At 50.8% G+C, this 26,014-nt stretch overlaps 2 protein-coding genes across 5 annotated transcripts; one reads left to right on the top strand and one right to left on the bottom strand.

Moving 5' to 3' along the window:
* Positions 1 to 1,028: 1,028 nt before the first annotated feature.
* On the bottom strand, positions 1,029 to 10,015 carry Get1 (guided entry of tail-anchored proteins factor 1). 4 transcript variants are annotated; one of them, XM_070030708.1, is made up of 5 exons: positions 9,822 to 10,015; positions 6,004 to 6,214; positions 4,917 to 4,984; positions 4,605 to 4,719; positions 1,029 to 2,679 (listed from the first exon to the last, which is right to left on the bottom strand). In XM_070030708.1, exons 1-5 carry the CDS (start codon positions 9,921 to 9,923, stop codon positions 2,606 to 2,608), a joined length of 570 nt encoding a protein of 189 aa, XP_069886809.1. In that variant the 5' UTR covers positions 9,924 to 10,015; the 3' UTR covers positions 1,029 to 2,605. The 4 variants fall into 4 exon arrangements, with proteins under 4 accessions (XP_069886809.1, XP_069886810.1, XP_069886812.1 ...); XM_070030709.1 differs by having other exon boundaries at positions 6,049 to 6,214; positions 9,822 to 10,013; XM_070030711.1 differs by lacking the exon at positions 9,822 to 10,015 and adding an exon at positions 7,080 to 7,247.
* Positions 10,016 to 17,101: 7,086 nt separating this feature from the next.
* Positions 17,102 to 25,929, top strand: Hmgn1 (high mobility group nucleosome binding domain 1). The gene is made up of 7 exons (XM_070030698.1): positions 17,102 to 17,356; positions 17,718 to 17,834; positions 18,155 to 18,187; positions 18,262 to 18,291; positions 18,383 to 18,433; positions 22,839 to 22,967; positions 25,082 to 25,929. The coding sequence occupies exons 1-7, from the start codon at positions 17,117 to 17,119 to the stop codon at positions 25,124 to 25,126; spliced, it is 645 nt and encodes a 214-aa protein (XP_069886799.1). The 5' UTR covers positions 17,102 to 17,116; the 3' UTR covers positions 25,127 to 25,929.
* The last annotated feature ends 85 nt before the right edge of the window (positions 25,930 to 26,014 follow it).

The following is a 26,014-nucleotide window of genomic DNA, read 5'->3' as shown; positions in this document are numbered from 1 at the left end:
GAAAGGGAGAGAGGAGTGGTGGAGAGCAGAGGAAATGGAGCAGGGGTGGACATGTTTGAGGTACATTGTACATATTACAGAACTGTCACAACCTAGCCCCCTTGTATGATTGAGGTATACTAATAAAAATACAGTAAGAAGGCTGACTGAAGCCAACACAGGGCTTCACATCACAGCCTGTGAGGACACCCAGACATTCCTGACCATGTTAATTGTTAATGCTTCAACTAGGAAGAAAACACCCTGCAAGAGGCACACAGGGCCTGGTGGAAAGCCACTGATTTTCCTTCCTCAGTACTCGACTAAGCCTACTAGGAAGAGTCCACAAATGCCTCAGTAATGAGTCTCTGCTGCCCAAGGCACTTAGCAGCACTGCTTGGAAGAAAACCTTGCATTGCAAATCAGCTGACATGTCTGTTAAGATGGAAAGGGAAAGAAAATCCGAATCATCATCAGTGTCGGTGGTCAGGGACAGTATGGAGAGCAGCCCGGCAGGGCGGCTTGTAGGGGCTGTTTCTCCGAGGCCCGCTTTGCCTCCCCAAGCACCAGGGATATGTTTGAAAACCAAGCCAGCAGACACGAGTCTGGTCCCATCAGAGATAGGTCCCGGTGTGACCACAGATGCTCAGGGACACATACAAAAGTGGCAGCAAGCTGCGTGTGCCAGGGCCACCCCGCTTGGGGTATAAATTGGTATGATGGACTTTAAATCAAACAGATTCTATGTAAAGCGGTAAAACATTTAAAATATATATTCTTTAAAAGCATATGAAATACTTAAACATTTAAACACCTGTATTATGCACAAATATGATACCATAAACAGAAAAGCAAAAGCTCCAGCAGTCTCTGTCCTGTGGAGTTGTGTGTGATAGTGCTGTTTTTCTATGCTTTCCAAATTAAAAAAAAATTTAAATAGTTTTCCAAGTTTTGCTTTTATAATTTAAAGGCTTTAAGAACACACACATCAATATTCACAATGGTGAGCCAAGCAGTGGCTCACAGTAGAATCTGAGGACAGGACACAGTTGGAAGACAGCATGTTTATTTATCTGTTTAAGAACAGATTCAAAAGAAAAAAAAAAACAAATACAATCTAAAAGACATACCATGAGGTAAAACGTAAAGGACATGTATTTCTCCCCTGCTTAATCCTCGGAACTACACGAGCACATTAGCAGCTGTGGCGAAGCCTGCTGTTCCAGCAGCAGTGAGCTGTCAGTTTCCTGCGTCACCTAGCAGCACTCATCCTTGGGACAGAAGGCTCTGGTTGGGGACATCTGGTTCTGATTAGTGATCTGCGTGGCCTCCAGGTACACGATGCCCAACCTGGCACTCAGGCTGCAGCTCGCTGGAAAAGGGCTGAGTGGGAAAGCTCCAGGAGGGACCGGATCTGCAGCCTTGCCCTGTGCCTCTATTCTCCTCCTCAGGCTCGCCTGTCATCCTTTGTAGCTGAAATGTCTCACATGGGAGAAGCTGCTGGAAGCAGTGTCCTCCTGATGCTGTTCAAGGTAAACCCAGCTGTGCTCCATATTCTGCACCTTTACGGAGCTAAGCAAGTGCAAGTCTGTCTGTATGTCTGCACGTAAGGGAGGGGAACCTTAAGCCTGCTCTGGGGGTCTTCAGGACAATAAAAGACCACACGTCCTCTCACAGTGCAGTCAGTTGAAATAATGAGCTACTTATTAGATCTTATTAGGAAACAAAAGAATATTAATACTATCTTTGAAGCACTAGTGATAGGACTTAGCTTAACTGTGTTATGGTCACACGGAGTGCAGGGCAAAGCTCCAGCCACGTGCCAGCAAAGGACACACACAGCAAGGACGCGTCTGTGGAGAGGGAAGGCGAGCAGCACTCAAAGGTGTTGTCATTGGAAAAAGTGCTTCACACATTACATTTTTACAGGCCAGACCAGCATCCATTCAACTAACTGAACCAGATCTCTGTTCCACAGAGCGTGAATGTTAACCGCTTACAAAACATATCATCTGGAACACTTTAAATACAAAACACACTTTGAAAATGGGATGACATGTAGGGTCTCAGGAGTACATGTATAATACAGTAATAACAAATTAACAGGTTCGTAGTACTACAGTTACCTACTTTATACACACCATACAAATTTATGTCCAACAGTGACATATTTTAAAGAAAGGAAGAATGCACAGCCAGTGTTAACTAATATTAGTGTCATTCTTTCAGTTGTTCTCGTAAGATTAAACAGCAAATTTTTAAATTCGAATAGTGTGAAAATATTAAGTTACTTTCTAAACAGGGGTTTAAAACAACACTAAGTCTTTAAAGTACTTAAGTTGTTAGAAAATTCTGAGGACCAAAATACACCAAGTGCACAAACCATGAGGAGAGTATGTAGAGACCCCGTAACTTACAAACCTGGAGCCACTGTGGTTACCCGCCATGTCTTAAACGGGCTTTCTGGCTCAAGGACAAGACACAGTTACGATTCTTTGAAGACTCTCAAAGTCCAAGGAGAAACACATTCATAACGTGTACTTTTGTGTTTTTGTTAAAAGTGAACCAGATTTTTAACGTAACAAAATCCATCTTTAAAGTCTCATAGCCGGCAACATCTTCCTCTTCAGCTGAAAGGATGAAGTACAATCGCCACCACTTTGTTACAGACCAAGATCCAACAGGTAATGCCGACGCCACCTGCAAAGAGAAAGCCAGCATGGAGAGAGCATGCCAACAGTCTTCTGGCCATTGCCCTTCACTCACAGGAAACAGGACCCCAGTTCTTTCTGAGCACAGCTGAGCAGTCTGTGCTTTGTTGGTTCAAATCTGGAGACTTTCACAGCTGGTATCTGATGAGGGTTACGCTGCACCGTGATCACTGCTTCAAGTCTGACAGAACTAGGTTGTAAGCGCACGTGTGGGAGTGTTTAATCTGCAATCTCAAACAAGCAATGTATGCCCAGCCTACAGGAGACAGAGAACCCAGCTCCAGTCCCAGGCTATGGGAGGCAACGAGGTCTGCAGCATGCAGAGTGGTCTGCTGTGTCTCTGGTCAGCACAGAGGTCCAGGCTTGAGCCCAGGGGTGCAGAGGAAGGTGGAACAAAGCACAGCCGAACTAGGATTCTGAGAGAACCATTCCTCTTGCGTCAGCAATCCATCGCCACCATAACTGCAAATTATAACCAAAGACTACCAAGGAAAGTAGGTGCCAGCCAGGCTCTGATGGCTCACGCCTGTCATCCCAGCTACCCAGGAAGCTGAGATCTGAAGATCACAGTTCAAAGCCAGCCTGGGTAGGAAAGTCTGTAAGACACTTATCTCCAATAAACCACCAGAAAACTGAAAGTAGTGCTGTGGCTGAAGTGGTAGAGCTCTGGCCTTGAGCTGAAGAGCTGAGGGACAGCGCCCAGGCCCAGAGTTCAAGCCCCAGGACTGACAAAAATAAAAAATAAAAAAAAGTAGGTGCTGTGCATTACCTTCAATAGCAAAACCCTGGACCTAAATAAACATGCTTTTAACAAGAAAACCCAAATGAAGACGAGCTAGGGAAGTATTTATCCAAATCCTCCCCCCACTCCCTTTAAAGGCTGGGGTCCCGTGGCGCCCTGTGGGATTACTAGTAGGGCATGTCTTCCTGGGGACAAGGCGCTCCCGAGGGAGCACACTGGCAAGCTCACGCCAGCTCCTCCCACCCCCTAGGACGCCACGGAGGAGCCATCCAGGAACCAGCAAGACACCCTCCAAACGGAGGTCTGCCAGCAACTTGGCTTTGGACTCCCCCAGTCCCCAGGAGATCAAGTTCTGAGAGAAACACCTGGTTGATAAGCTACACAGCTTACAGCATTTTGTTAGGCAGTCTGAACTAACACATAAGGGATGACTTCCATTATATAGTAAGAAGTGGATATAACGAAGAAGAGCCAGCTGCGCACATGCCAGTGGCTCACACCTGTCATCCTAGCTACTCAGGAGGCTGAGAGCTGAGGTTCGAAGTTCAAAGTCAGCCCAGGCAGGAAAGACCGTGAGTGTCTTATCTCCAGTAAACCACTAGAAAACTAGAAGTGGCGCTGTGGCTCAAGCGGTAGAGCACTTGCCTTGAGCTGAAGAGCAGAGCACAGGGACAGCACCCAGGCCCAGAGTTCAAGCCCCACGACCAACCAAAAAAAAAAAGAAGAAGATGAGCCAGATGGCCTTACCTACTTCACTAGTCATAGGAAGTAATGCGCCACCATCGGAGCGGCTCTCTACACCCAGCGGGCTTGTGAAACACTGCCCTCATTGTCCACAAAGCACTTTCAAATTCAGAAGGGTGACCACTCAGCAGCACCAGGTCCAAGCGCAGAGGTGGCGCAGATGGCCACTGCGAAGACTGGACACGCAGTGGGGAGCCAGGGCGGGGTTCCAGATCCAACGCCCACCCGGGACTGCAGCCCAGCCTCACATTCTGACCTTGGAAAGGTCTAGCAGCTTCTCTACACCTCGTGCAGGGCCCAGGTGCAGAGAGCAGAGCTCGCTAAGTGCATGCAGAGGATGAGGCCAGGCAGCCAACAAGACACCCACCACGCGCCTCTACACAAGCCTGTTCGCAGTCTTCCATTGTGTTTGCCGGGAAAATCCTTACCTGCTACCCTCGTAGGAAAGGCTACCAGGCGGTCTAGTGGGGTGATCCATTTACTTGGTACCACAGCCACGGGGACAGAGTAATACTTCCAAATGAGCGAAATCATCAAGGCAGCCTAGAGAGACGCTTCGGGTGAGTGAAAAACCTCCTGTGAGCCGCACGCACAATTACCACAGAAAAAGCGCATGAGCAAACGCCACAGTCAGATTTCAAAAAGCACCAGTCCCTACAGCCACAGCCACACACATACACACACACACCACCACCACCACCACCACCACCCACTTCCGGGCTGGAATGCAGAGCACTTACTTGCAGCACGTAGAAAGCGACGCTCATGGCCCACTTGATCTTGGCTGACTGGGCTGCCCGCGCTTTCACTGAGAGGAGAAATGGGACAGAATTGTGTGTCAGTCCTGGAAACTGGGGGCGTATGTAACACACTGAACACGCCTTTCCTCACCAAACACCTAAACAGAACAATCACTCCAGATTTAGAAAGCACAAAATAGAATGTGTAAGTAACTCGTTATCTTACGACACCACCATTTAAAACAGAATCTCCCTCAGATGGTGAGATCTGAATGGCTTTCATTTGAAGTCCCTTAAGATTTCACCTGCACCAGCAATCCTCTTGGTACCACATGGACCGTGGATTCATGGCTAAGTTTTCTCCCTGATTTCCTGAGCTACAGTTCGTGCAGCTCCACAAGGGCCCCCCCCCCCGCTTGTCCCGGGCCGGGGCAGGCCCCTGCCTTCTCCCCAGGAGGATAGCACTCTCAATACAGGAAGCAGAAACGTGTTTTGGGCAGTGTGCAAAGTGGGGAGAGGCATGGGAATGGAGGAAGGGTGGGCAGACGCAGTCGTTATATTCACTGTGTACTGTGCAAACATAAACTGTGCAAACGTCACTGGAGAGAAGGGAGGGAGAAAATGGGGGAGAACAAAGGAAGAGGGGACACTGCCAAGAAGCACTGTGCCTATCACCTGACTCATGAAACTGTAACCCCTTTGAACAACTCCTTATAATCCATTTTACCAGACGGCACGCTCCCTGCACACACACGGCACCCTGCCACACTGCACACGCGCTGCTGCGCAGGACAGTGACCTAAGAGGTGAGGACACGCACTGTCCAGACAGTGAGAGGACACAGCCAGGCCCCACAGTGACATCTCTGTGGGCGTCCCTCAGAAAAGTGAGTTGGAAAATGTCCCCTGCAGGTGGCTCTGATGGCGGCCTAACAGGGTCCCTCGCTGCCTGTGTCCACACAGCCAGCCCTCCTGGCGGCCAGGAGAAAGGATTGGGGTGCCCGGGCATCTTCCGGACCTCTCGAAAGCGCCTACCAACATTCAGAAGCTCTGAGGAGGAAGTCTACCACCAACACTCCTCCACTGACCACATCTATCTTGTGGCCCTCTCTGGCGTGGCCAGAACGCAGTACCGTGGGTTTTGAGCTTATCGGTCATCTTGTTGATCTTTCTCTCCAGCCTGGCGTATCTAGCGAACTCGTCCATCATGTTGACCGTGGCGAGCTCCTGCTTCATGTCCTGGATCTCGGCCCGCATCTGCGACTCCTGCTCCGCGTCCTGCTGCAGCACCCTGGACACCTGGCGGGGAAGGCAGTGGCCTCAGGCCTCCCGCGTGGGAAGCAGGGCCCCGCTCTCTTTCTGGGTCTGAGGAACACCGTGTCCTGACCAGGCCTGAGGGCGAGACGGTGCTCTGAACACCACAGGTCCTTGGAAGGCTTAGCTGACGCCGGGCACGCTGAGATCACGTCAGGCCTGACGTCACACGGGCCGGCACAATCCCCACCAGCCCAAGTCCTCGCTCCCCACCGCATGCCCCAGAACTCATTTCGGGTTTTGTGCCAGTAACAGAGCGAGTTTTGAATTCAGGGCCTTACGCTCTCACTGAGCTTTTTAATTTTTACACAAGGTTGGCACTCTACCAATTGAGCCATAGATCCACTTTGAGCTTTTTGTTAATTGGTGGTAAGAGCCTGTGTATTTGTCTGCAGGCTGGCTTTGAACCGTGACCCCCGGATCTCAGCCTCCTGCGTAGCTGGGATTGCAGGAATGAGCCATGGGTGCGCGGCTCCCACACAGGGAGTGTGGCCACTTGTGGAGGACGTGCCAGGTAAGCACGGCCGAACTGGCTGCGTGCGCAGGCGCAGGGCTGCGGCCGCCCTCACAAGCTAGTCCTCTGAGAAGCCTCCCTCCTTTGAACCCCACCCAGCCCACCCCCAGAGGGCTTGGGTTGGTCCCTTGAGGGAACCGCCGCCAGTGCTCTAAGCACAGCTCAGCTGGAAAGAGCAGGGTGCCCTCCCAATATCCATCACGCTGCCGCTGACCTACAGAGCCGGGCTCTGGGGCCTTTTCCTGCTCCCTACAATGACCACAGAGAAAAACCGCAGTCCCCTCCTATTCCAACTGCAGGAACCCTTTGCAGATTGTTCTAGGAAAAGGGATGTACCTTTCACAGCAACAGGACGATTGGGATCATAAAATGAACGCCAGTCCCATTACCAGAGCCAGAGACAGGGAACATTCTTCCTGAAGCCAAGGAAGGAACAGAGCCAAGGGCTCCAGTAGTGGCCCAGTGGAAAGGGCCTTCCTACAAAGAGGCACCTGGCGGGGAGGGCAGGGCACCCAGCAGGGGAGGGCAGGCCAGGCTCTGTGATACATGGTCTGCAAGACTGCGTGGCCAGGGCTGGGAAGGTGGCTCAGTGGCAGAGGGCTTGCCTGGCATGCATGAGGCCCTGGGTTCGATTCCTCAGCACCACATAAGCAGAAAGAGCCACAAGTGGCGCTGTGGTTCAAGTGGTAGAGCGCTAGCCTTGAGCTGAAGAGCTGAGGGACAGCGCCCAGGCCCAGAGTTCAAGCCCCACGACTGACAAAGAAAAAATGGCCACCCAGGCCAGAATCCGAACAGATGTCCAAGTCAGGGCAAACATGGTCTGAGAGCCATGTGAAGCGGAATAGGCACCCACAGAGCGTGAGGAGGAAGGGATGAGAGACTGGTGCAAAGGACTGAGCATATAACAACGCTGACGCTGACAGGAGCCAGCCAAGACAGGCAGAAATCTGCAATGGAAGGGGCTGGAACGAACCTGTAACTCCAGGGGTAAATGAGTGCTTCCTACACACGGAAAGGAGAATACAGATGGCGTGTTTGTGAAGGGGGCCCTCCAGGCAAGCCCAGGGGTCCCTGCTGGTGAGTGTGTGCTGGTGACTTCCCCTCCTCTCTCTGTTGGCTGCACACTAATAGCCAACACTCAGGGGATGAGGATGAAGGCCGCCAGGTGGCGCCCGCCGACTGTTAGAGACAAGCCTCTGTCCCTGGACAGAGTGACCTGCCAGTGACCTGCCCCAAGTAATCAGGGAATACCCTGAAATGGGAGCTCCCACCAGGGGCTGAGATGCACAAGATCCAACATGGCCCCCGAGATCCAGTCCAAATCAAACACACGCACCAGAGACAACAGGAGTATGCCAAGTACTCACAGCACACGATCGATGGCCTGGGGTCTCAGAACAAGTGAAAGCCTGGACAGCACTTCAAGAGCAATGAGAACTACCATACTACATAGCCGCTACTGACAAAGCTTGTCCACCAAAGCATGGGCGACAGAGGTTGCCCTACTTCCAGATGTCTCAGGGAGTGTTTTTTTGTGCTGTATGCATACTGTAAATGGGTTGTTAAAAAGACGAAATGGTAGTGGATTTGCCACAGACCAAGTACACACTCACGGGACCTTTCTGCCTGCCAAACCACAGAACAGCTGCAGTCAGAGCCAGAGCAACAGCCAAGCCCTGGGCTGAGTCGCGCACCAAGGCCCTGCTGCACCTGCACGGTGCGGCCTGAGCAGACACGACGTGGGCCACAGGCCTTGTGCGGGGAGCAGGGGTCTGCACACCCTCTGCGTGTGCCTCTGCCCCGCCCGCCTCTACCACCACTCTCACCAGAAGAGAGAGATTCATCTACCTTTTTCTTTGAGTTGGGGTGAGATGATGGGGGTACTATGGCCTGTCTTGAGGAAGAGAGGAAGAGAAATTCTACTTTCTAGAACCTGCCTGGAGGACTAAAAGGACTAAGTCATAGAAAAACAGAAAATCAATCAAGCCTCCAGAGGCCTAAAGGGACCCAACACGGTGACGAAACTGTCATCTTTATTGTTGTGAAGCCACCAGAAAATGACAAAAGCTAAGGGGATTAGGAGCCAGGAGCTGCAGGCAGAGCATCGACGCACCAAGCATCACCACGGCCGGCACACATGAAAAGAAAACAACATCACCGGTGATTAGGAAAATGCCCATCAAAACCACAACGAGGGGCTGGGAAGGTGGCTCTGTGGTGGAGTGCTTGCCTTGCATGCAGGAGGCCCTGGATTCGATTCCTCAGCACCACATAAGCAGAAAAAGCCAGAAGCGGTGCTGTGGTTCAAATGGTAGAGCGCTAGCCTTGAGCTGAAGAGCTGAGGGACAGCGCCCAGGCCCAGAGTTCAGGCCCCACGACTGGACCAAAAATAAATAAATAAATAAATAAATAAATAAATAAATAAATAAATAAATAAAGCGGAATGCGGGTTCCAGGGCTGGGAGAGGCAGGGCGGGGCCGTGCGCTGGGTACCGGGCACAGGATCAGTCAGGGAAGATGCAAAGCTCTGCGAGGCTGCGGTGGCACAGCTCTGCCGTTACCCGAACGCGTCAAGACCTAAGGCGGCCAATGCTTCCTCCAAAGACGAGAAGGATGCGCGGAGGCCAGCGGCTCACGCGTTCTATCAAGGCAACGGGCGGGGCCTCCTCTGCCAGACCCGGCGAGGGGGGCACCGGGATGAAAGGAGACGCCCCGCCAGAGGGGCAGGGCCCTGGGACGGCCCTGCGCACCCCGCCGGGCAGGGGCTGCTGGGGGGAGCCCGGCCGGCAGGACAAACCCGGACACCGCCCGATCTCCGGTTAATCAGCGGCGGGGGGGGGGGGCGACCAGAGTGAGAGCTGGCCCCGAGTTCAAGCCCCACACCCCCGGCACGCACGCACGCAGGCACGCACCGCGCGCACACACGCACGCTCACTCCCAGCACGAACACCTAAAATCACGCCACCGTCTGACCCGGCGCCTGCGCAGGTGAGCCGGGCCTCCGGCCGCCGTCCACAGACCCTGCCCACCCCCCGCCCCGAGTCCACGTCGGGCCTGGGACTCCCGGCCGCCACTCACGAAGGCGGAGAAGGACGGGAGGAGGATCCGCAGAACGTTGCACCCGAACACGAAGCCCAGCACCAGCAGCCACGCCCCGCGGTCGGCCTCGCCGGTGCCCATCCCGACCGGGCCCCAGCGCCCGCACCGCTACGGCGGCTCCGAGCGACCACGCCGCCCACCGTGCGCGCGCCTGCGCACTGGGACCCGGCGGCGCTCCGGTCTCCTAACCACCGCCTCCCCCCCCCCATCCCCTCCCCGCCCGTGCGCACACGCGTAAGCGGCAGCTCCCCAGAGGCCGTCCCCGTGACCGCGCCTGCGCACTGACGCCCCGCGGCTCCTAGGAGGCGCTCTGTCTTCCTTTGAGCCCGCCGGGCTTCCGTAGCCCACCGGGCACCTTGCCAGTCGTGTCTGCACGCAGTCCGTTCAGCCGCGCACTGTCGAGCGGCAGGTAACGGGGGTGTAGCTCCGTGGTTTACCGTCAGCCAGGGATGGAACACACTCAGAAGCCAGAGAACCCCAACTCACGTGCGCATAGCGAATCAGCAAGAGAGGCCTGGCCGTCTTTGGATCCCGAAGACCCCTTCCAGCAAGGGGCGGGGGTCCTGCCGGTCCCCGCGGCAGGCCTTGCCTGGCGGCTGGCTGCTGAACCCCCTGCGACCTCTTCTCCAGAATCTTCCCCTCCACGGCCCCACCCCAAGCTGCAGGCGGGGTGCCCGTCCGCTCTCGGACCTGCCTCCTCCTGGTCCCCCAGCCACCCCCAATCTGTGCCTGAAGAAACCACAGAGCTCGCTCCCAGACTGCATTCCCCCAGCACCACGTCTCCCCAAAGAGCCAGGCCAGCCCGTTCCTAGGGAAGCGAGGCTCTAACAGCAACCAAACCCCACTGGGGAATATCCCAGAAATGTGCAGCCTAGGTGGGTGCTGGCCTTCAGAGGTGGTTGGGTTTGAGTACTCGGTTCTGTTGTTACTCCATTTGTGCACACAAAAGCACAAAATCAAGATATCTTAGTACAAATCAGTAGCATTCTGGTACAGGTTAAAATGGTTAAAAAGAGACTCATTAATAAGATCGTGTTACCTCCGTGTGATACTTTGAAGTAACAAATTCATTCTCTTACAGTTCTGGAGCTCAAAATTCTTTTTTTTTTTTTTTCTTTTTTTTTTTTTGCTGGACGTGGGACCTGAACTCGGGGCCTGGGTGCTGTCCCTCAGCCCTTCAACTCAAGGCTAGTGCTCTACCACTTGAGCCACAGCACCACTTCCGGCTTTTTCTGCTTATGTGGGGTTGAGGAATCGAACCCAGGACCTCATGCGTGCAAGGAAAGCACTCTGCCACTGAGCCACCTTCCCAGCCCAAGGAGCTCAAAAAAATTTTTTGGGTCTGGTCGTGGGGCCTGAACTCTGGGCCTGAGCGCTGTCCCTCGGCTCTTCAGCTCAAGGCTAGTGCTCTAACACTGAGCCACCTTCCCAGCCCAGAAGCTCTAAATTCTGAAGTGCATCTCACTGGTTAAGAATAAAAGCATTGGCAGGGTTGCTTCCTTCTACAATCTCTTGCATTTTCTAGCCTTCGCAGTCTGCCAGCATCCCTAGTCTTCTAGGCTTTTTCTATCTTGAAAGCCAGCGTCACTGCACTCTGGCCTGTTTCCATTGCCTCATCTCCTCTACCCTCTCTTTCCCACTATCAGGACCGGTGATTACATTAGATCTATATAAATAAGCCAAGATAACCTCCCCATTCACTTTTCATAGCTCCCATAGTAAAGGCCCTGGGCTGATTCCCCAGCAGCGTGCGCGCGCACTCACATGCACATACACACACTTATATGCGCAAAGTCCTTTTTTCAGGGCTGGGAAGTTGGCTTAGTGGTAGAGCGCTTGCCTTACATGCATCGATTCCTCAACACCACATAAGCAGAAAAAGCCAGAAGTGGTGCTATGGCTCAAGTGGTGGAGCGCTAGCCTTGATCTGAATTGCTGAGGGACAGTGCCCAGGCCCAGAGTTCAGGACCAACAACAAAAGAAAAAAAGAAAAAGCCCTTTTTGCAGGTGATGTAACATATTCACAGGTTCTGTGGATTCAAATGTGGACTTTGGGAGGAGACATTATTCTGCCTACCAAAGAGACATTGGGAAAATAAGCTAAGATGATTGTGACACAATGGGAAAAACCAAAGTATCAGTAAATGATAACATGCTCCAGAAAACAGGCTGAGACCAGCATTTTGCCTCAGCTTCTCCAGGGATCTCATGACATCAGCTCCTAACCCATCTCCCTTGGAGCTTTTAGGACTGTAGAGTCAACTGTTCACAGAAACAGCCAAACATTAGGGAGGGTCTCCAAAAGGGAAAATGTCTCTACCTGGCCCCTGGATACTGGATTTATGATGCTGACACAAAGATAAGGAATTTTAGAACTCACAGAGTTAAAGACCAATACAGCTTATTAGTAAAGCAATGGAAAGACTAGTACACAGGCAGCCAAGGGTCTGGGCACGCATGATGAGAGTGAGCTAACTACTGTATCAGCACTGGTATTTGTGACGAGTATCAGTCGGGACACCTGGTAGGTTCAACTCAATAACAGCTGTGACACTGTTGGGACCTTGTCAGTCTGGCCCAGAGATATCAAGCCATTGTGATGCAGAGGTCTGCCCTCCTTGAGCATCCTTTTAAACAAAAGATGTGTTTCATGGAATGTCCCTTCTAAGCCCTGTGTCCTTCCTTAAAATAAATAGACTTTGAAACTACGCTGAGCCGCACAGCTAAGCCTTGTCTCATAGAAAGCAAGGAAGGGAGGAAAGGATTAAGAGGGAGGGGAGCAGGGGAGGGAGAAAAGAAAAGGTGTGGTTTGGGGGACATCCCAGCAGAATCCAATAATCTGGAAGATGCTAATGTGGGAGATAACCCATTTTCTTTTCTTTTCTTTTCTTTTTTGGGGGGGGGATCCGGTCATGGGGCCTGAACTCTGGGCCTGGGCGCTGTCCCTCAGCTCTTCAGCTCAAGGCTAGCACTCTGCCACTTGAGCCACAGCGCCACTTCCGGCTTTTTTCTTTTTGCTTATGTGGTGCTGAGGAATCGAACCCAGGGCCTCAGGCATGCAAGGCAAGCGCTCTACCACTGAGCCACCTTCCCAGCCCCCCTCCATTTTCTAATTGTTTGTAATTATTTGGGTTGCTGATGCTCAAAGCCAAATATCTTTGCTCTCTCACATACAAACCACCAGTCTTACCAGATTCTTTCCATCAAAAACTATCCGAAATCTCCTCACCACCAGTAGTTTCCATCCCCCCCATCGATATCTCAGTCATTCATCACCTAAGTACTGTGACACAGCCCAGCTCGTCTCCTGTGCCCAACAGCCACACCCACATCGCTCAGAGTCCACATCAACCACACATTCCCCACCTACAACCCTGCAGTGTGTCTTCAACCCTACACACACCAGGCGGTGTTTCCTTCTCTAACCACAATACATACCACTCGACCACATTTCTACTCTTCAATTACACAGAGATCACCGCCAACTTGACCCCTTTGTACTAGCTTCTGTCTCTGCCCAGCATCTGCCTCTGAAACTCCCAAAGGCCCAGTTCTCCTCAACCTCTCACTGCCTGCCTCCGTCCAAAGCCTCCCCTGGCCTGCCTTTCCCACATCTATAATGCGTGACATGCCTTCTTCCTAGAGCTTCTGGTTTGGTTATTTGCTGCCTGTCACCTCATGCAATAGCACAAACCCTTCCAGGGTAGGCAGCTCCCCCGCCCCTACTCATCCTTGTCCTCCTCCTCCTCATTCTCATTATGGCACTGGGGCTCTTATTGCCAATTAGCCAGCAAAAAGCCAGAAATAGATGCACAGAACAAAATCTAGAGTGCCAGTTTAAAGGACAAAGTCCAGGCCCTGAGTTCAGGGCCTAGAACCAGCACACGTGTGCGTGTGCACTCACATGCACACACACACACACACACACACACACACACACACACACAATTGGCATTGTACCACTTGAGCTTCATCTCCACTTCAAGCTTTTACTGGGCTGCTTTGAACTGGGATCTCAAGCTTCTTGAGTAGTTAGGTCTACAGGCATAAACCACAGTCACTGAACTCTATTCTTCCTTAAAATCACTTTGTCAAGGTATGATTGACACATAAAAAGCAGTACATAGTTTATACAAAGAAGTCAATGATTTTGTGAGCAATTGTGCATCCATAGAACCATTATCACCATAAGCATAAATATGTCCCTTGCCTGCCTCCTACAGGTACATCATTTCCTGTTTATTGCTGTGGTTGTTATTTCGTAGTAAGAACACAAGATATTAGCCCTTCTCTCCAAGCTAATGTTCAGTACATTTATGTTCCTGTAGGCACAGTCCTACAGAGTCTACCTCCAGAACTTGGTAATCTCCCAAAGGTGAAAGTTTATACTGTATAACTATCAACCCTACCCCCAGCCCCAGGCAACCAATTAATCCAGTCTCTGCTGTCATGCATTTCACTACTTTAGGTTCCACATACAAGTGTGATATTACAGGATTTGTCATCCCATCACAAGACATATTTTACTTCGTGTAACTTCCTGCAGGTCTGCCCATATTGCCACAAATGGCAAGATTTGGGGTCTGGGAAGGTAGCTCAGTGGTAGAGTGCTTGCCTTGCATGCATGGGGCCCTGGGTTCAATTCCTCAGCACCACATAAGCAGAAAAAGCCAGGAGTGGTGCTATGGCTCAAGTAGCTCAGTGGTAGAGTGCTTGCCTTGCATGCATGGGGCCCTGGGTTCAATTCCTCAGCACCACATAAGCAGAAAAAGCCAGGAGTGGTGCTATGACTCAAGTGGTAGAGTGCTAGCCTTGAAGAGCTGATGGAGAACGCCCAAGCTCAGAATTCAGACCCCACAACTGACCAAAAAAAAAAAAAAAAAAAAAGGCAATGTTTGTATTTTAAGGCTGAGTAGCATTCCATTGCATGTGTCTGCCATGATTCTTTTACTCATTCATCTTACACTGCATTTGCTACAAGTGCTGCAGGTGTTCCTTTTCACTAGATACTAAATTTTTTTAAATTTACTTCTATTCAGATGTGTATGTGCACTGGGCAGCAGCTAGAGGAAACGCTCTGTAGAGATGTTTGGCATTGATGTATGGTGTACTTCGGAGGTTTCTTTGTTGATTTTATTTGGATGACCTACCTATGGGTGGGAGTGGGGCACTGAAGTCATCGCCTACTATCCTGCTGGGGTAGAGCAGTGCTGGTAAGTTGAGAAGCGCTTGCTTAATGAACACAGGTGCACCGTGTATTCATGACAATCTCTGCCATGTACCATTCTCTTCATTAATAGAAAATGACCTTGGTCATTTCTGATTTTAAAGATTAATTCTTTTGGTGAGTACCAGGCTTATAGTCAACTCACTGCCTCCAGCTATTTGAATTTTTTTGCTCATGGTTGATGCTCTACCACTTGAACTATCCCTGCAGTCCAACTTTTTTTTTTTTTTTTTTTTTTTGCTGTTTAATTGGATATAAAGTCTCATGGATGTTTCTGCCCAGTCTGGCTTTCAGCCTTCTCCTGATTAGCTGGGATGACAAGCAGGAGTCAGAGAGGGATTGCACCAGTAATTTCTATACTTGCAATGTATTCCAATCAATCCTACTGTTATTCTCCCTTCATTTCACCTTCTGAAAACAATTTCACTGTTTAATTGTTCAATTTTCATAGTTACAAATGATCAACTTTATTACCTTCACACACACTTTTTCTGCTTGTACTGAAGCTTGATTGAACGCAGGACCTTGAGATTGTTTGACTTTCTTGTTTTTAACTGGATAAAGACTGTTTTATAAGATATAAGTATGATTACTCCTACTTGCCTTGGAACTCCATTTGCTTAAAAGCTCTGTTTCCCATCCTATCCCCTTAAGTCTATGTTGGTTTTTATCAGTGAGATATGTTTTTGGTAGGCAACAAGTAGTTGGATCTTGCCGTTAATATCTATCTATCTATCTATCTATCTATCTATCTATCTATCTATCTATCTATCTATCTATCTACTCTGGGTCTGGGTGCTGTCCCTCAGCTCTTCATCTCAAGGTGAGCACTCTCCCACTTGAGCCACAGCACTACTTCTGATTTTCTGGTGGTTAATTGGTGACAAGTCTTTCCTGCCCTGGCTGGCTTTGAACCTCTGTCCTCAGATCTCAGCCTCCTGAGTAGCTAGGATTACAGGTGTGAGCCACCTGTGCCCAGCCCTTTGGCTTTATTTTATTATTTTTTTTGGGTCCGGTCGTGGGGCCTGAACTCTGGGCCTGGGCACTGTCCCTCAGCTCTTCAGCTCAAGGCTAGCGCTCTACCACTTGAGCCACAGTGCCACTTCCAGTTTCCTGGTTAATTGGAGATAAGAGTCTCACGGATGGACTTTCCTGCCTGGGCTGGCTTTGAACTGCGATCCTGAGATCTCAGCCTCCTGAGTAGCTAGGATGACCGGCGAGAGCCACCGGTGCTCGGCTCAGGTATGACTTTTGAGAATGGAAGACATGAGTTTTGGGTCAGGTGTAATTTAAGAACTTTGCTTCCTGGTATGAGCTACCTTGGAGGTTTTGATGTGTTGAAGTTGCCCAGGTTAACCGTGTCACGTGCTGCCACCTTCCAATATTTTACCCGAAGGGCTTTGTCTCTTCCCTCTCCAAAGGTCACGCTGGCAATGCAATCTTTTTTTATTTTATTTTTTTACAATCAAAGGCCCCGGGTACCGGGGAGGGGACTGAGGTGGGGGAGGCACGGGGATGAGTGGGGGGGGATGAGAGGGGGGAGGCACGGGGATGCGGGATGCGCGTCCGGGGAGGGGGCAGAGGAGGCACGGGGATGCGTGTCCGCCAGGCCCGCACGCGGGACGGGCAGGTGTGTCACAAGTTCGAAGCCACTCTAGGCTAAATACTGAGGAAGGAAAACAATGCGCGGGAGAGGCGGAACAGCGCGCCGTGTCACCGTCGGCGCGTCTCCAGCTAGGATCCCCGCGCCAGACCTCCTCCGACCCGAACGGTGCTGCCCAGCCGGGCGGGGAGGCTGCGGGCGCGGGCGGGGCGCCCTGTCCTCGGCCGACACTGAGGATAAAGGGCGCGGACGGCGTCTTCCCGGACAGACTGCCACGCCGCGGGCGGAGCCGCCTGCAGAGGGTGGCGCGGGGCGGGCAGGGGGCACCGGGCAGGCCCGCCCCCCGGCGGCCGCAGACCCCCGGGCGCGCCATCAGCAAAGCCACAGAGAGCGGGCAGATGGCCGCAGTGAGAACGTGAGAAACGGCGCGTGGACCCGCCGCGCATGCGCAGCAGCACCCCGCCGCTTCCCTTCCCACGAGCCCTCCGGTCGCGCCTGCGCACGAAGACCCCGCCTCTCGCAGGCCTGAAGAGCTGCTTTCTCCCGACACGGAGGAATTTGCACGCCGCGTGCCCACTGTTCGTCTCCCTTCCACTCTGCGACACCACCTTCCTAAGTTCAAACGTAAAAGGCCCGGGAGAGGAGGCCTGGAGCCCGCGGACGCCAGGGCTTACGGGCAGCCAGGTGTTCGGAGCGGCTGGGGGGGAGGGAGGCGGGAAACAGCGGCATCACGTGACGCGCCCGCACCAATCGGCGTGCAGACCGCACTTCGCAGCCGGGCTCCAAAGGACCGGCGGAGGCCCCGCCCCCCGGCCGGGTCTGGGGCCCGCGGGGCGCGGGGCGGGGGCGCGGGGCGGGGCGCGGGGTCGAGTGACTGCCCGCCTCACCTATTCGGGGCGCGGGGGGAGGTGCGCGCCGGCGCGGTGGGGCCCGCAGCCAATGGGGGCGGGGGGCGGCCCGCCCGGCGGGGGCGCGGGGGGAGGAGGGGGCGGGCTCCAATCCGGTTCCATCCGGTTCTCCCACCGCCCCCGCCGCGGGTCCCCAGCAGCTCGGGCGGCGGGACGAGCGGCGGCCCCGGCGGCGTAGGTCTGCGAAGGTTCTCGCGCGCTCCGGCCCGCAGCGAACGCACGCGCCCCGCACCGCCACCATGCCCAAGAGGAAGGTGAGCCGGGCGGCGGGGCCCGGGCCCTCGCGCCCGTCCCCGCGTGGGCCCCGGCGCCCGGGCGGCCTCCGCGCGGCCCGGGGTGGGGGGGTGCGGAGCGCGCTCGGGGCTCGGCGCGGGCGGCGCCCAGCGCCCTCCTCGGGGCCCCGGGCGCGGGATCTGCGAGGCTCGGGTCGCGCGGTGGGGGTGCGCGCGGCGCCCGCGGCGGGCACGCTGACGTCACGCGGCGGGCATTGTTCTCGGGGGCGGGGAGCGCGGGCGGCCCGGGCCCCCGGGGCGGGCGGCTTCCCCTCCCCACTCGCCCCCTGCTTCTCCCGCAGGTCAGCTCGGCCGAAGGGGCGGCGAAGGACGAGGTGAGCCGGTGCCTCCCGCGGGGGGTGGGTGCGTGCCGTGCGCACGCGCTGACTGATGGCTTTTCTCTCTCCAGCCCAAGCGGAGGTCGGCCCGGCTGTCGGCGGTGAGTACGGCGCCCGCGCCCCCGGGACCCCGCGCCCGCGCCCGGCCCCGCTCCGCCCCGCTCAGCCGCCGCCCTTCTTTTTGCCTTTCAGAAGCCCGCTCCCGCCAAGGTGGAACCCAAGCCCAAAAAGCCCGCGGGAAAGGTAGGTCTCCCCTGCAGGCCGCGGGCTCCGCGCGGTGCCGCCTCCCGTCGCTACCCGAGCCTCTCCGGGGCGCCCGAGGACGCGCCGATCGGCCCAGCCGTCCCCAGGTAGCCGGGACGGGAGGAGCCGCGCGCTGCGCTGCCGGGGATGGTGACAGTAAGGCCTGAGGGCCTCGGGTTGCAAGTGAATCTGTGTTGTGATGTGTCGCTTCTGACGGGTGCTTGTCCGTTCCTTGTATCCCAGTACCTCCTTTTTTAACTACACCCAAGGTAGGACTAAAGCTAGAAGAACGGGCTTTTGGTTTTTGGTTTTACTTTTTATATGCATGCAATACCTAATCTAGAATTGGAGGTCTTGCCTTTCTATCTGAAAGGAGGGGGTGGGGGCAGATCGAAAGTTTTGTCCCCTGAGAACTAAAGGGCTTATTGTCAGTTATCTGAAGTGCAGTTGTGTAGTTGTGTGTAAAAGATCTTTGAGTTAAGTAAGCCAAGTGTTGGTGTGTCACACCTGAAATCTGAGGATCTCACTTTGAAGCCAGCCAAAGCAGACAATCCAAGAGACTCATCTTCAGTTAACCAGCAAAGATTTGGAAGTGGGGGAGTGCCAGCCTTGAGTGGAAAAGCCAAGCAAGAGCCTGAGACCAAGCTGAAGGCCAGTACAGGCACTAAGACCAACCAACCAAGGAAATCCCCAAACTGAATTGTAGTAAACGAGATTATGGTTACACAGATTTATAAATGCTTATTCATCAGATTACAGGTGTTTAGAAAGTTGTCTTTAAGTACATATGCATGCATGATAATAGGAAAAAATACACATGCATGAATTATGAACAAGCTTTTTATACCCGTACACTGCAAAGCTTTCTATGTGTTTTCCTAAGTGATTAATTCCACTCAAACTTGACAAGGTAGAATTGCAATTTGTAGAAAAGAAAAAAGGGGCTGGGAAGGTGGCTCAGTGGTAGAGCGCTTGCCTTGCATGCATGAAGCCCTGGGTTCGATTCCTCAGCACCACATAAGCAAAAAGAAAAAAGCCGGAAGTGGCGCTGTGGCTCAAGTGGTAGAGCCACTTCTAGATTAGGTATTGCATGCATATAAAAAGTAAAACCAAAAACCAAAAGCCCGTTCTTCTAGCTTTAGTCCTACCTTGGGTGTAGTTAAAAAAGGAGGTACTGGGATACAAGGAACGGACAAGCACCTTGAGCTGAAGAGCTGAGGGACAGCGCCCAGGCCCAGAGTTCAGGCCCACGACTGGACCCAAAAAAAAAAAAAAAAAAAAAAAAACAGAAAAGAAAAAAAGTCCGAACAGCACTTCCCAAAGTATAGGGTGAAATCTAAGATTTCACCCTATACTTTGGATAATGCTTCCATTTTTACTCACTAAATAAGGGTATAAAAGGTTTCATTTAAACATTGCACGGAGCAGAGTGCAAAAATCTTAACAATTGAACAAAGTTCTGCATTTGTGATTTTTCTTTTTAAGGTAAAGGGGGTGGGGCATGGTGACACCTCTAATCCCAGATACTCAGCAGTAGAGCTAGGCAGGAGTTCGGGTCAGCCTTGGCAAAATACAAGACTGAGTGAGGTGCAGTACCCAGTCAAGGGAGTATCAAGGGAGTATCAACCTGCTTAAAGACAAGCAGGTTTTTTGCTTGTTTGGGTGTGTTTTTTTGTTTTGTTTTTAAGTTCTGGGTCTTAAACTCAAGGCCTGGGTACTGTCCCTGAACTCCTTTGCTGAAGCCTAGCCCTCTGCCACTTTGAGCCACAGCTCCACTTCCAGTTTGGGGGTGGTTAATTGGATATAAGAGTCTCAGACTTTCTTACCTGGTGGGGCTTTGTACCATGATCCTTAGAACTCTGCTTCCTGAGTAGCTAGGATTACAGGCGTGAGCCATCAGTGCCCGGCTAAGTACTATACAGAGTTGTATACCAAATGGTATACAGAGTGCTACTGGAATTTTTTTGTGAAGGCCTTGGGGGAGAAAAGTAGCAAATTGTCTATAAAACTTTGACCTGAGCACCATATTCTACTGCCCCTCTTTTTTGGTCCTTTGCCTCTTCATGTAAAACAGTTGGTTAAATTACTGTTTATTTCCTATTACGCTCTTGCATTTTGTATCTTTTTTAAAACAGGGTCTGGGTCTACATGTATCCCAGAATGGCTTCCAGTTCCCCATTCTCCTGCCTTTACTTCCAAAGGCCTGGAGTTTTGTTTTTTCCAGGGCTGAGGACCGACCCCAGGGCCTTGCGTGTGCCGGGTGGGCGCCCTGCCGCTGGGCTAAACCCCCCCTGGAGTTTTAAGTGTTAAAACCTTGATCTGCTCCTAAAATAGTTTGAGAACATTCAGCTTTTTACCCATTAGTGTTTGAGGCAGAAGTGAGAGGGCAGTAGGAAAGCTTATTTATTTTATTTTTTCAGGAGCCCTGTAAATTTGAGGGAAAAAAGGGACTTTCCCTTTCACTCTTCACATTTTGTGTTAATCACATCTTCACACTTAAGTGTGAACTTTAACTATTTTTCCACTTTTTATTGGCATGTATTGGTTGAATATGGTTTTCTCTGCTTCCCTTTGTGTGAGGGGTCTGGCCTCCTTCCCCCAACCCTGTAGCCATTGGGGCCACAGCTATTACTGTGTGGCTGAAGGTTTAACACTTATTACTGAGATATTAGTTAGGAAATTAATGAGACACCTAAAGAAATCAGATCTCAAAGGTATGGTTTATAAATTCAGGAACAGCTTGATGCTTCTGGTAGCCAATGGGTAGCAGGGTCCCAGATGTAATTTATTTATACCAAGATCCATTGGATTAGTAGTGTATGTCTACATGCAAAGGCCTTTTGGGGGAGGAGACAGTACAAGGGCATGGGTTGAGGACCTCTGCTGGGCACAGGGCACAGTTGACCCATGCTTCCATCCCAGCATTTTGGAGATGGAGTCTTGAGACTTTACTGCCCTGGATCCTTACAGGCATGAGCCACCAACACAAGCAGCCTTTGTCTTTTTTCCAATTGATTTAATTTTTGTTTTTTGCTTGGCTTAATTTAATAACATCCCAGAAAAGGTCAGGAGCTCAGCCTGACCAAGTCTTTTACAATTTTGTTCATTGTCTCTTTCCGAGGCATTTGCAGCTTGACTTACAAAATAAAGGATTTTCTTTCTAAATTTTTTTTTTTAGCTGTACAAAGGAGGTGCCACTTAACAAAGCAGTCTACAAACAGTGCATCTTGATCAGTGTCAACCCCTTCAATATTCTCATCCACTTTCCACCCATCCCTTCCCTTTTCTTAATTTTGTGGTAAATACAATGAATTCTTGGCTACATTCTGACTCTTGACTTTTTAATAACCAAGGTAACTTGGCGCTTTCAGGGATTGTTTCTGTACACCTTTCTGGTGACTTCTAACTTAATTAGCTGTTCTGTAGTCTTCTAATGATTCATTTTTGTTTTTGTTAAAATTCTTCCCCGTGGATGGGTGCTTTATGTTCTTTTAGTTACTGTAAATTAATTGTACACGTCTCATTGTGATATTTATATACATACAATGTACTTGGATCAAATCACCTTAATTTTCTGAATTCTTCCTAATACCTGTACTTTTCAGATTCATTAAAACACCTCTCTGAAAATGATAAACTCAAAGCTAGTGCTTTTAGTTTGTATAGCGGAATGGATAGATGACTGTCTTAATGTTCAGTTGGGACAATGGCTACTTCACATTTGGATTGCTGTTGATGCTTAAAAAGAATTTTGGGGCTGGTGGGGTAGGGTTGAGAAGATTCTCTTCCAACTTGGGATTTTTTTTGTTGTTTTTGTTTTCTTTTGTCGGTCGTGGGGCTTGAATTCTGGGCCTGGGCTCTGTTCCTGCGCTCTTCAGCTCAAGGTGAGCGCTCTACCTCTTGAACCACAGCGCCACTTCCTTGAGATTTTTACTTGACTCTAATTTTTTTGGTGCTAGTACTGAGCCACACATCCACTTCCAGGTTTTTGGCTTGTTAACTGGAAACAAGAGGCTCATAAATTCACCTGCGGGTGGGCTTTGAACCTTAGTCCTCAGATCTCAGCTTCCAGAGTAGGAATATAGGTGTGACCCATTGGCGCTTGGTAGCAACTTTGTATATGTTTTAGTGTATGCTGGGTTGAGGCTGGCAAGTGATGGTGTGTTAGGAGGGTTTTTCCACCTTGGGTTTAATCACAGCTAAGAACATGGTGTGCCAGCATTGCTATGAATCTGTCATCCTCGCTTGTAGGGGTGGACCCTAAGCTCTCTGTAAAAAGTGGGGGAGCACAGGTTGGTGTACAGGTGTGCACTGCAACATTCATAAGGCTTCTGTTGTATAACCCTTGTTGCTTCTGAAGTCTTAAGTGTCAAGTTTGTATTAAAATATTCTCGTACTGTTTTAGGATAAATCTTCTGACAAGAAAGTGCAAACAAAAGGAAAAAGGGGAGCAAAGGGCAAACAGGCTGAGGTAACCAGCCAGGAAACTAAAGAAGATTTGCCTGCAGAAAATGGAGAGACCAAGAATGAGGAGGTGAGAGCATGGGGCGGGGAGCTCTGGGTTTCCGCTCTGGACCGTGGATACTAGACAGCATCTGTGTACGATAGTCTATTGCACAGTGAACTTAAGTGAATGGACAGCTGTTTCTTTATTAAAATAGGTGTCTTAAGCTGGGTGTTGGTGGCTCACGCCTGTAATCCTAGCTACTCAGGAGGCTGAGATCTGAGGATCATGGTTCAAAGCCAGCTCGGGCAGTAACATCTGTGAGACTCTGATCTCCAATAAACCCTCAGAAAACCTGAAGTAAAGCTGTGGCTCAAGCTGTAGAGCACTCGCCTTGAGCTGAAGAGCGCAGGGACAGCACCCAAGCCCATTCAAGCCCTATGACCGACTGAAAAAAAAAGACACTGAAATAAGACACTTTTTTTGTTGTTGGTCCCTTTGCTCTTCAGCTCAAGGGGAGTGCTCTACAGCTTGAGCCACACCTCCATTTCAGGTTTTTTGGGGGTTTATTGGAGATCAGAGTTTCACAGACTTACCTGCCCAGACTGGCTTTGAACCATGATCCTTAGATCTCAGCCTCCTGAGTAGCTAGGATTATAGGCGTGAGCCACCGGTGCCCAGATTATTTCAGTGTCTTTATGAATGAAGGAGAGCTGTCAATATGCTGGATTTTGGTTGGGGGTTTTGACAGTGCCAGGGATCAAAAACAAAAACCCAGAACCTTGCCAGCATTGGTACAGGTTAAGATAAGAAATTTGTAATCATGGGCTAGGAAGGTGGCTCAGTGGTAGAGCGCTTGCCTTGCGTACCTGAGGCCCTGGGTTCGATTCCTCAGCACCACATAAGCAGGGGAAAAAAAGCCAGAAGTGGTGCTGTGGCTCAAGTGGTAGAGCACTAGCCTTGAGCTGAAGAGCTGAGGGACAGCGCCCAGGCCCAGAGTGCAGGCCCCACGACCGGACCCAAAAAAAAAAAAAAATTTGTAATCACATTACTAATGAAGTCCCAGTTGTAAGGGTATAAGTAGACTTTCTGGCATGTATTACAGGTTACAGTTAATTAGTCTTATTCATGGTAGTTACGTCTTACAAGATTGCCTGTCTGCACTACTGCACCACTGCACTGTGGGTTAGACCACTTCATGGGCGGGGTCATGACTTCTCAACTGCCTGTGCATTATATGTGTTCTTGCTGTATATTATTGCATTGAACTCACAACCCCAGTACGTAAACTCACCCTGTATGAAGCCCTTCAGTGCATGAGTTTTCTTTGGAGGATATGTTACAGGCACCTTTCACTGAGGACACTTAAATATCAGGTGGGCACAGTGCTTGGAGGCTAGTCTAAAGAGCAAAACCGACAAAAACAGGAAATATATGGCAGTAAGTGGACACAGCCTAAAAGATGGAAGCAAGGCAAGAGAACCTTAGCTGGATGTATGCCTGCAGTGACACCTATTGTTGCTGCTCTGTCTGCACAGAAAATACTGCCTGTTGGTTTGGGTTATGCATCTTTTTTTGGGGGGGGGGGTCCGGTCGTGGGGCCTGAACTCTGGGCCTGGGCACTGTCCCTCAGCTTTTCAGCTCAAGGCTAGCGCTCTACCACCTGAGCCACAGCGCCACTTCCGGCTTTTTTTCTTTTTGCTTATGTGGTTCTGAGGAATCGAACCCAGGGCCTTAGGCATGCAAGGCAAGCGCTCTACCACTGAGCCACCTTCCCAGCCCTGGGTTATGAATCTTAAGAGTAAGAGCCAGTTGCTGTTGATGGTTTATGCTTGTACTCTTAGCTATTCAGAGGCTGTGATACGGAGGATTAAAGTTTAGGCCAGCCTGGGCAAAAAAGTCAATGAGAGACTCCCAACTCCTAAATAACCAGCAAAAGGCTGTAGTGGGAACAGTTCAGGTGGTAGAATACCAGCCTAGTCATTGAGAGGCCCTGAGTTCAAGCCCTAATAACTGCCCACACACACACACATTTTTTTTTTAGTCTATGCAAAAATAAGTACATTTGCAAGTACAGAGTCTGTTCATGAAGATCAGCGGTAGTTTTCGGAAATAGCAGTTTTATATCCGTAGTGCAATTGCTACAGGGCACAGCAGAAACAAATCAGGTGTTTAATCCTTGTTCTCCCTTTAATTTGCTGCAGAGTGCAGTCTCTGATGAAGCAGAGCAGGAAGCCAAGTCTGACTAACCAATACGACGCGTCTTCCCGGGCCGTCCCCCGTTTCCTGGCCCCGTCCCTGACCCCCCGTCTTGTACAATCCAGAGGAGTATTTTTATCAACTATTTTGTAAATGCAAGTTTTTTAGTAGCTCTAGAAACATTTTTAAAAAGGAGGGAATCCCACCTCATCCCATTTTTTAAGTGTAAATGATTTTTTTTAAGAAGTGAAATCATTTGCTGGTTGTTTATTTTTTGGTACAACCAGAAAACAGTGGGCTATTGTATTATGGGAGGCCTCGGCGGTCTCAGTGCCGGCTTAACATAACATTCCATAGGTGGGGGGTTAGTTTTCTATCCTGCAATACAAAGCATAGTAAATGGCAATTTTGGAGTCACAGTTGTGCATTTTATGTCTTGAATATTTGAAATTCTAGTTCCGTGTTTTCTGGTAGAACTGTTTTCCTGAAGAAAACCACTCCTTGATCCTTTCTGTCAGAACTCTGTGTGCTCTGTCACACCTCTGCTCGTGGTAGTCCAGTTTTCCTAATTGTTGCTGTGCTGTGAATGATGGAGAACGTGGGTGTGTCGTGCACACGCTGTGACGTGGTGACGTGGTGGAAGTTAGGTAACGGGACCAACATTTGGAATATGGGTACTTGGCTTCCTCTAAAGGGAAATGTGCTTGCGGGTTTGAAGCTGGAATGTCACTGGAACACTTTTCCAAACAGCTCATGGCCTGTGACTTTTGGTACGCGTGCTAAGAATTGTGTACAAATTGAACTGTCTGTGTACTGATCCTTGACACAACCAATAAAATCACAGTTACGAAAATGGTTTTGTTTCCTTTTTGGTGGTACTGGGATTTGAACTCGGGGCCTTATTCTTGCTAGGTGCTCCAGCCTCCAGCTGAAAATGT

The sequence above is a fragment of the Dipodomys merriami genome, unplaced genomic scaffold (assembly GCF_024711535.1).
Source record: "Dipodomys merriami isolate MVZ:Mamm:240054 unplaced genomic scaffold, mDipMer1.0.p SCAF_2, whole genome shotgun sequence".
Lineage (NCBI taxonomy): Eukaryota > Metazoa > Chordata > Mammalia > Rodentia > Heteromyidae > Dipodomys > Dipodomys merriami.
Note: the sequence above shows the minus strand (reverse complement) of the source record. Positions and strands in the feature narration are given on the sequence as shown.

Coding starts and splice junctions, on each gene's coding strand:
- Get1 (XM_070030708.1), bottom strand. CDS start 9,923: ATGGGCACCGGCGAGGCCGACCGCGGGGCGTGGCTGCTGGTGCTGGGC. Junction 4,985..6,003: donor AGGGCCACAAGATAGATGTG/GTCAGTGGAGGA, acceptor TTCTCCTCTCAG/TGAAAGCGCGGGCAGCCCAG. Junction 4,720..4,916: donor TCGCTTTCTACGTGCTGCAA/GTAAGTGCTCTG, acceptor GCGTCTCTCTAG/GCTGCCTTGATGATTTCGCT.
- Hmgn1 (XM_070030698.1), top strand. CDS start 17,117: ATGCGCAGCAGCACCCCGCCGCTTCCCTTCCCACGAGCCCTCCGGTCG. Junction 18,292..18,382: donor GGTCGGCCCGGCTGTCGGCG/GTGAGTACGGCG, acceptor TTTGCCTTTCAG/AAGCCCGCTCCCGCCAAGGT. Junction 18,434..22,838: donor CCAAAAAGCCCGCGGGAAAG/GTAGGTCTCCCC, acceptor GTACTGTTTTAG/GATAAATCTTCTGACAAGAA.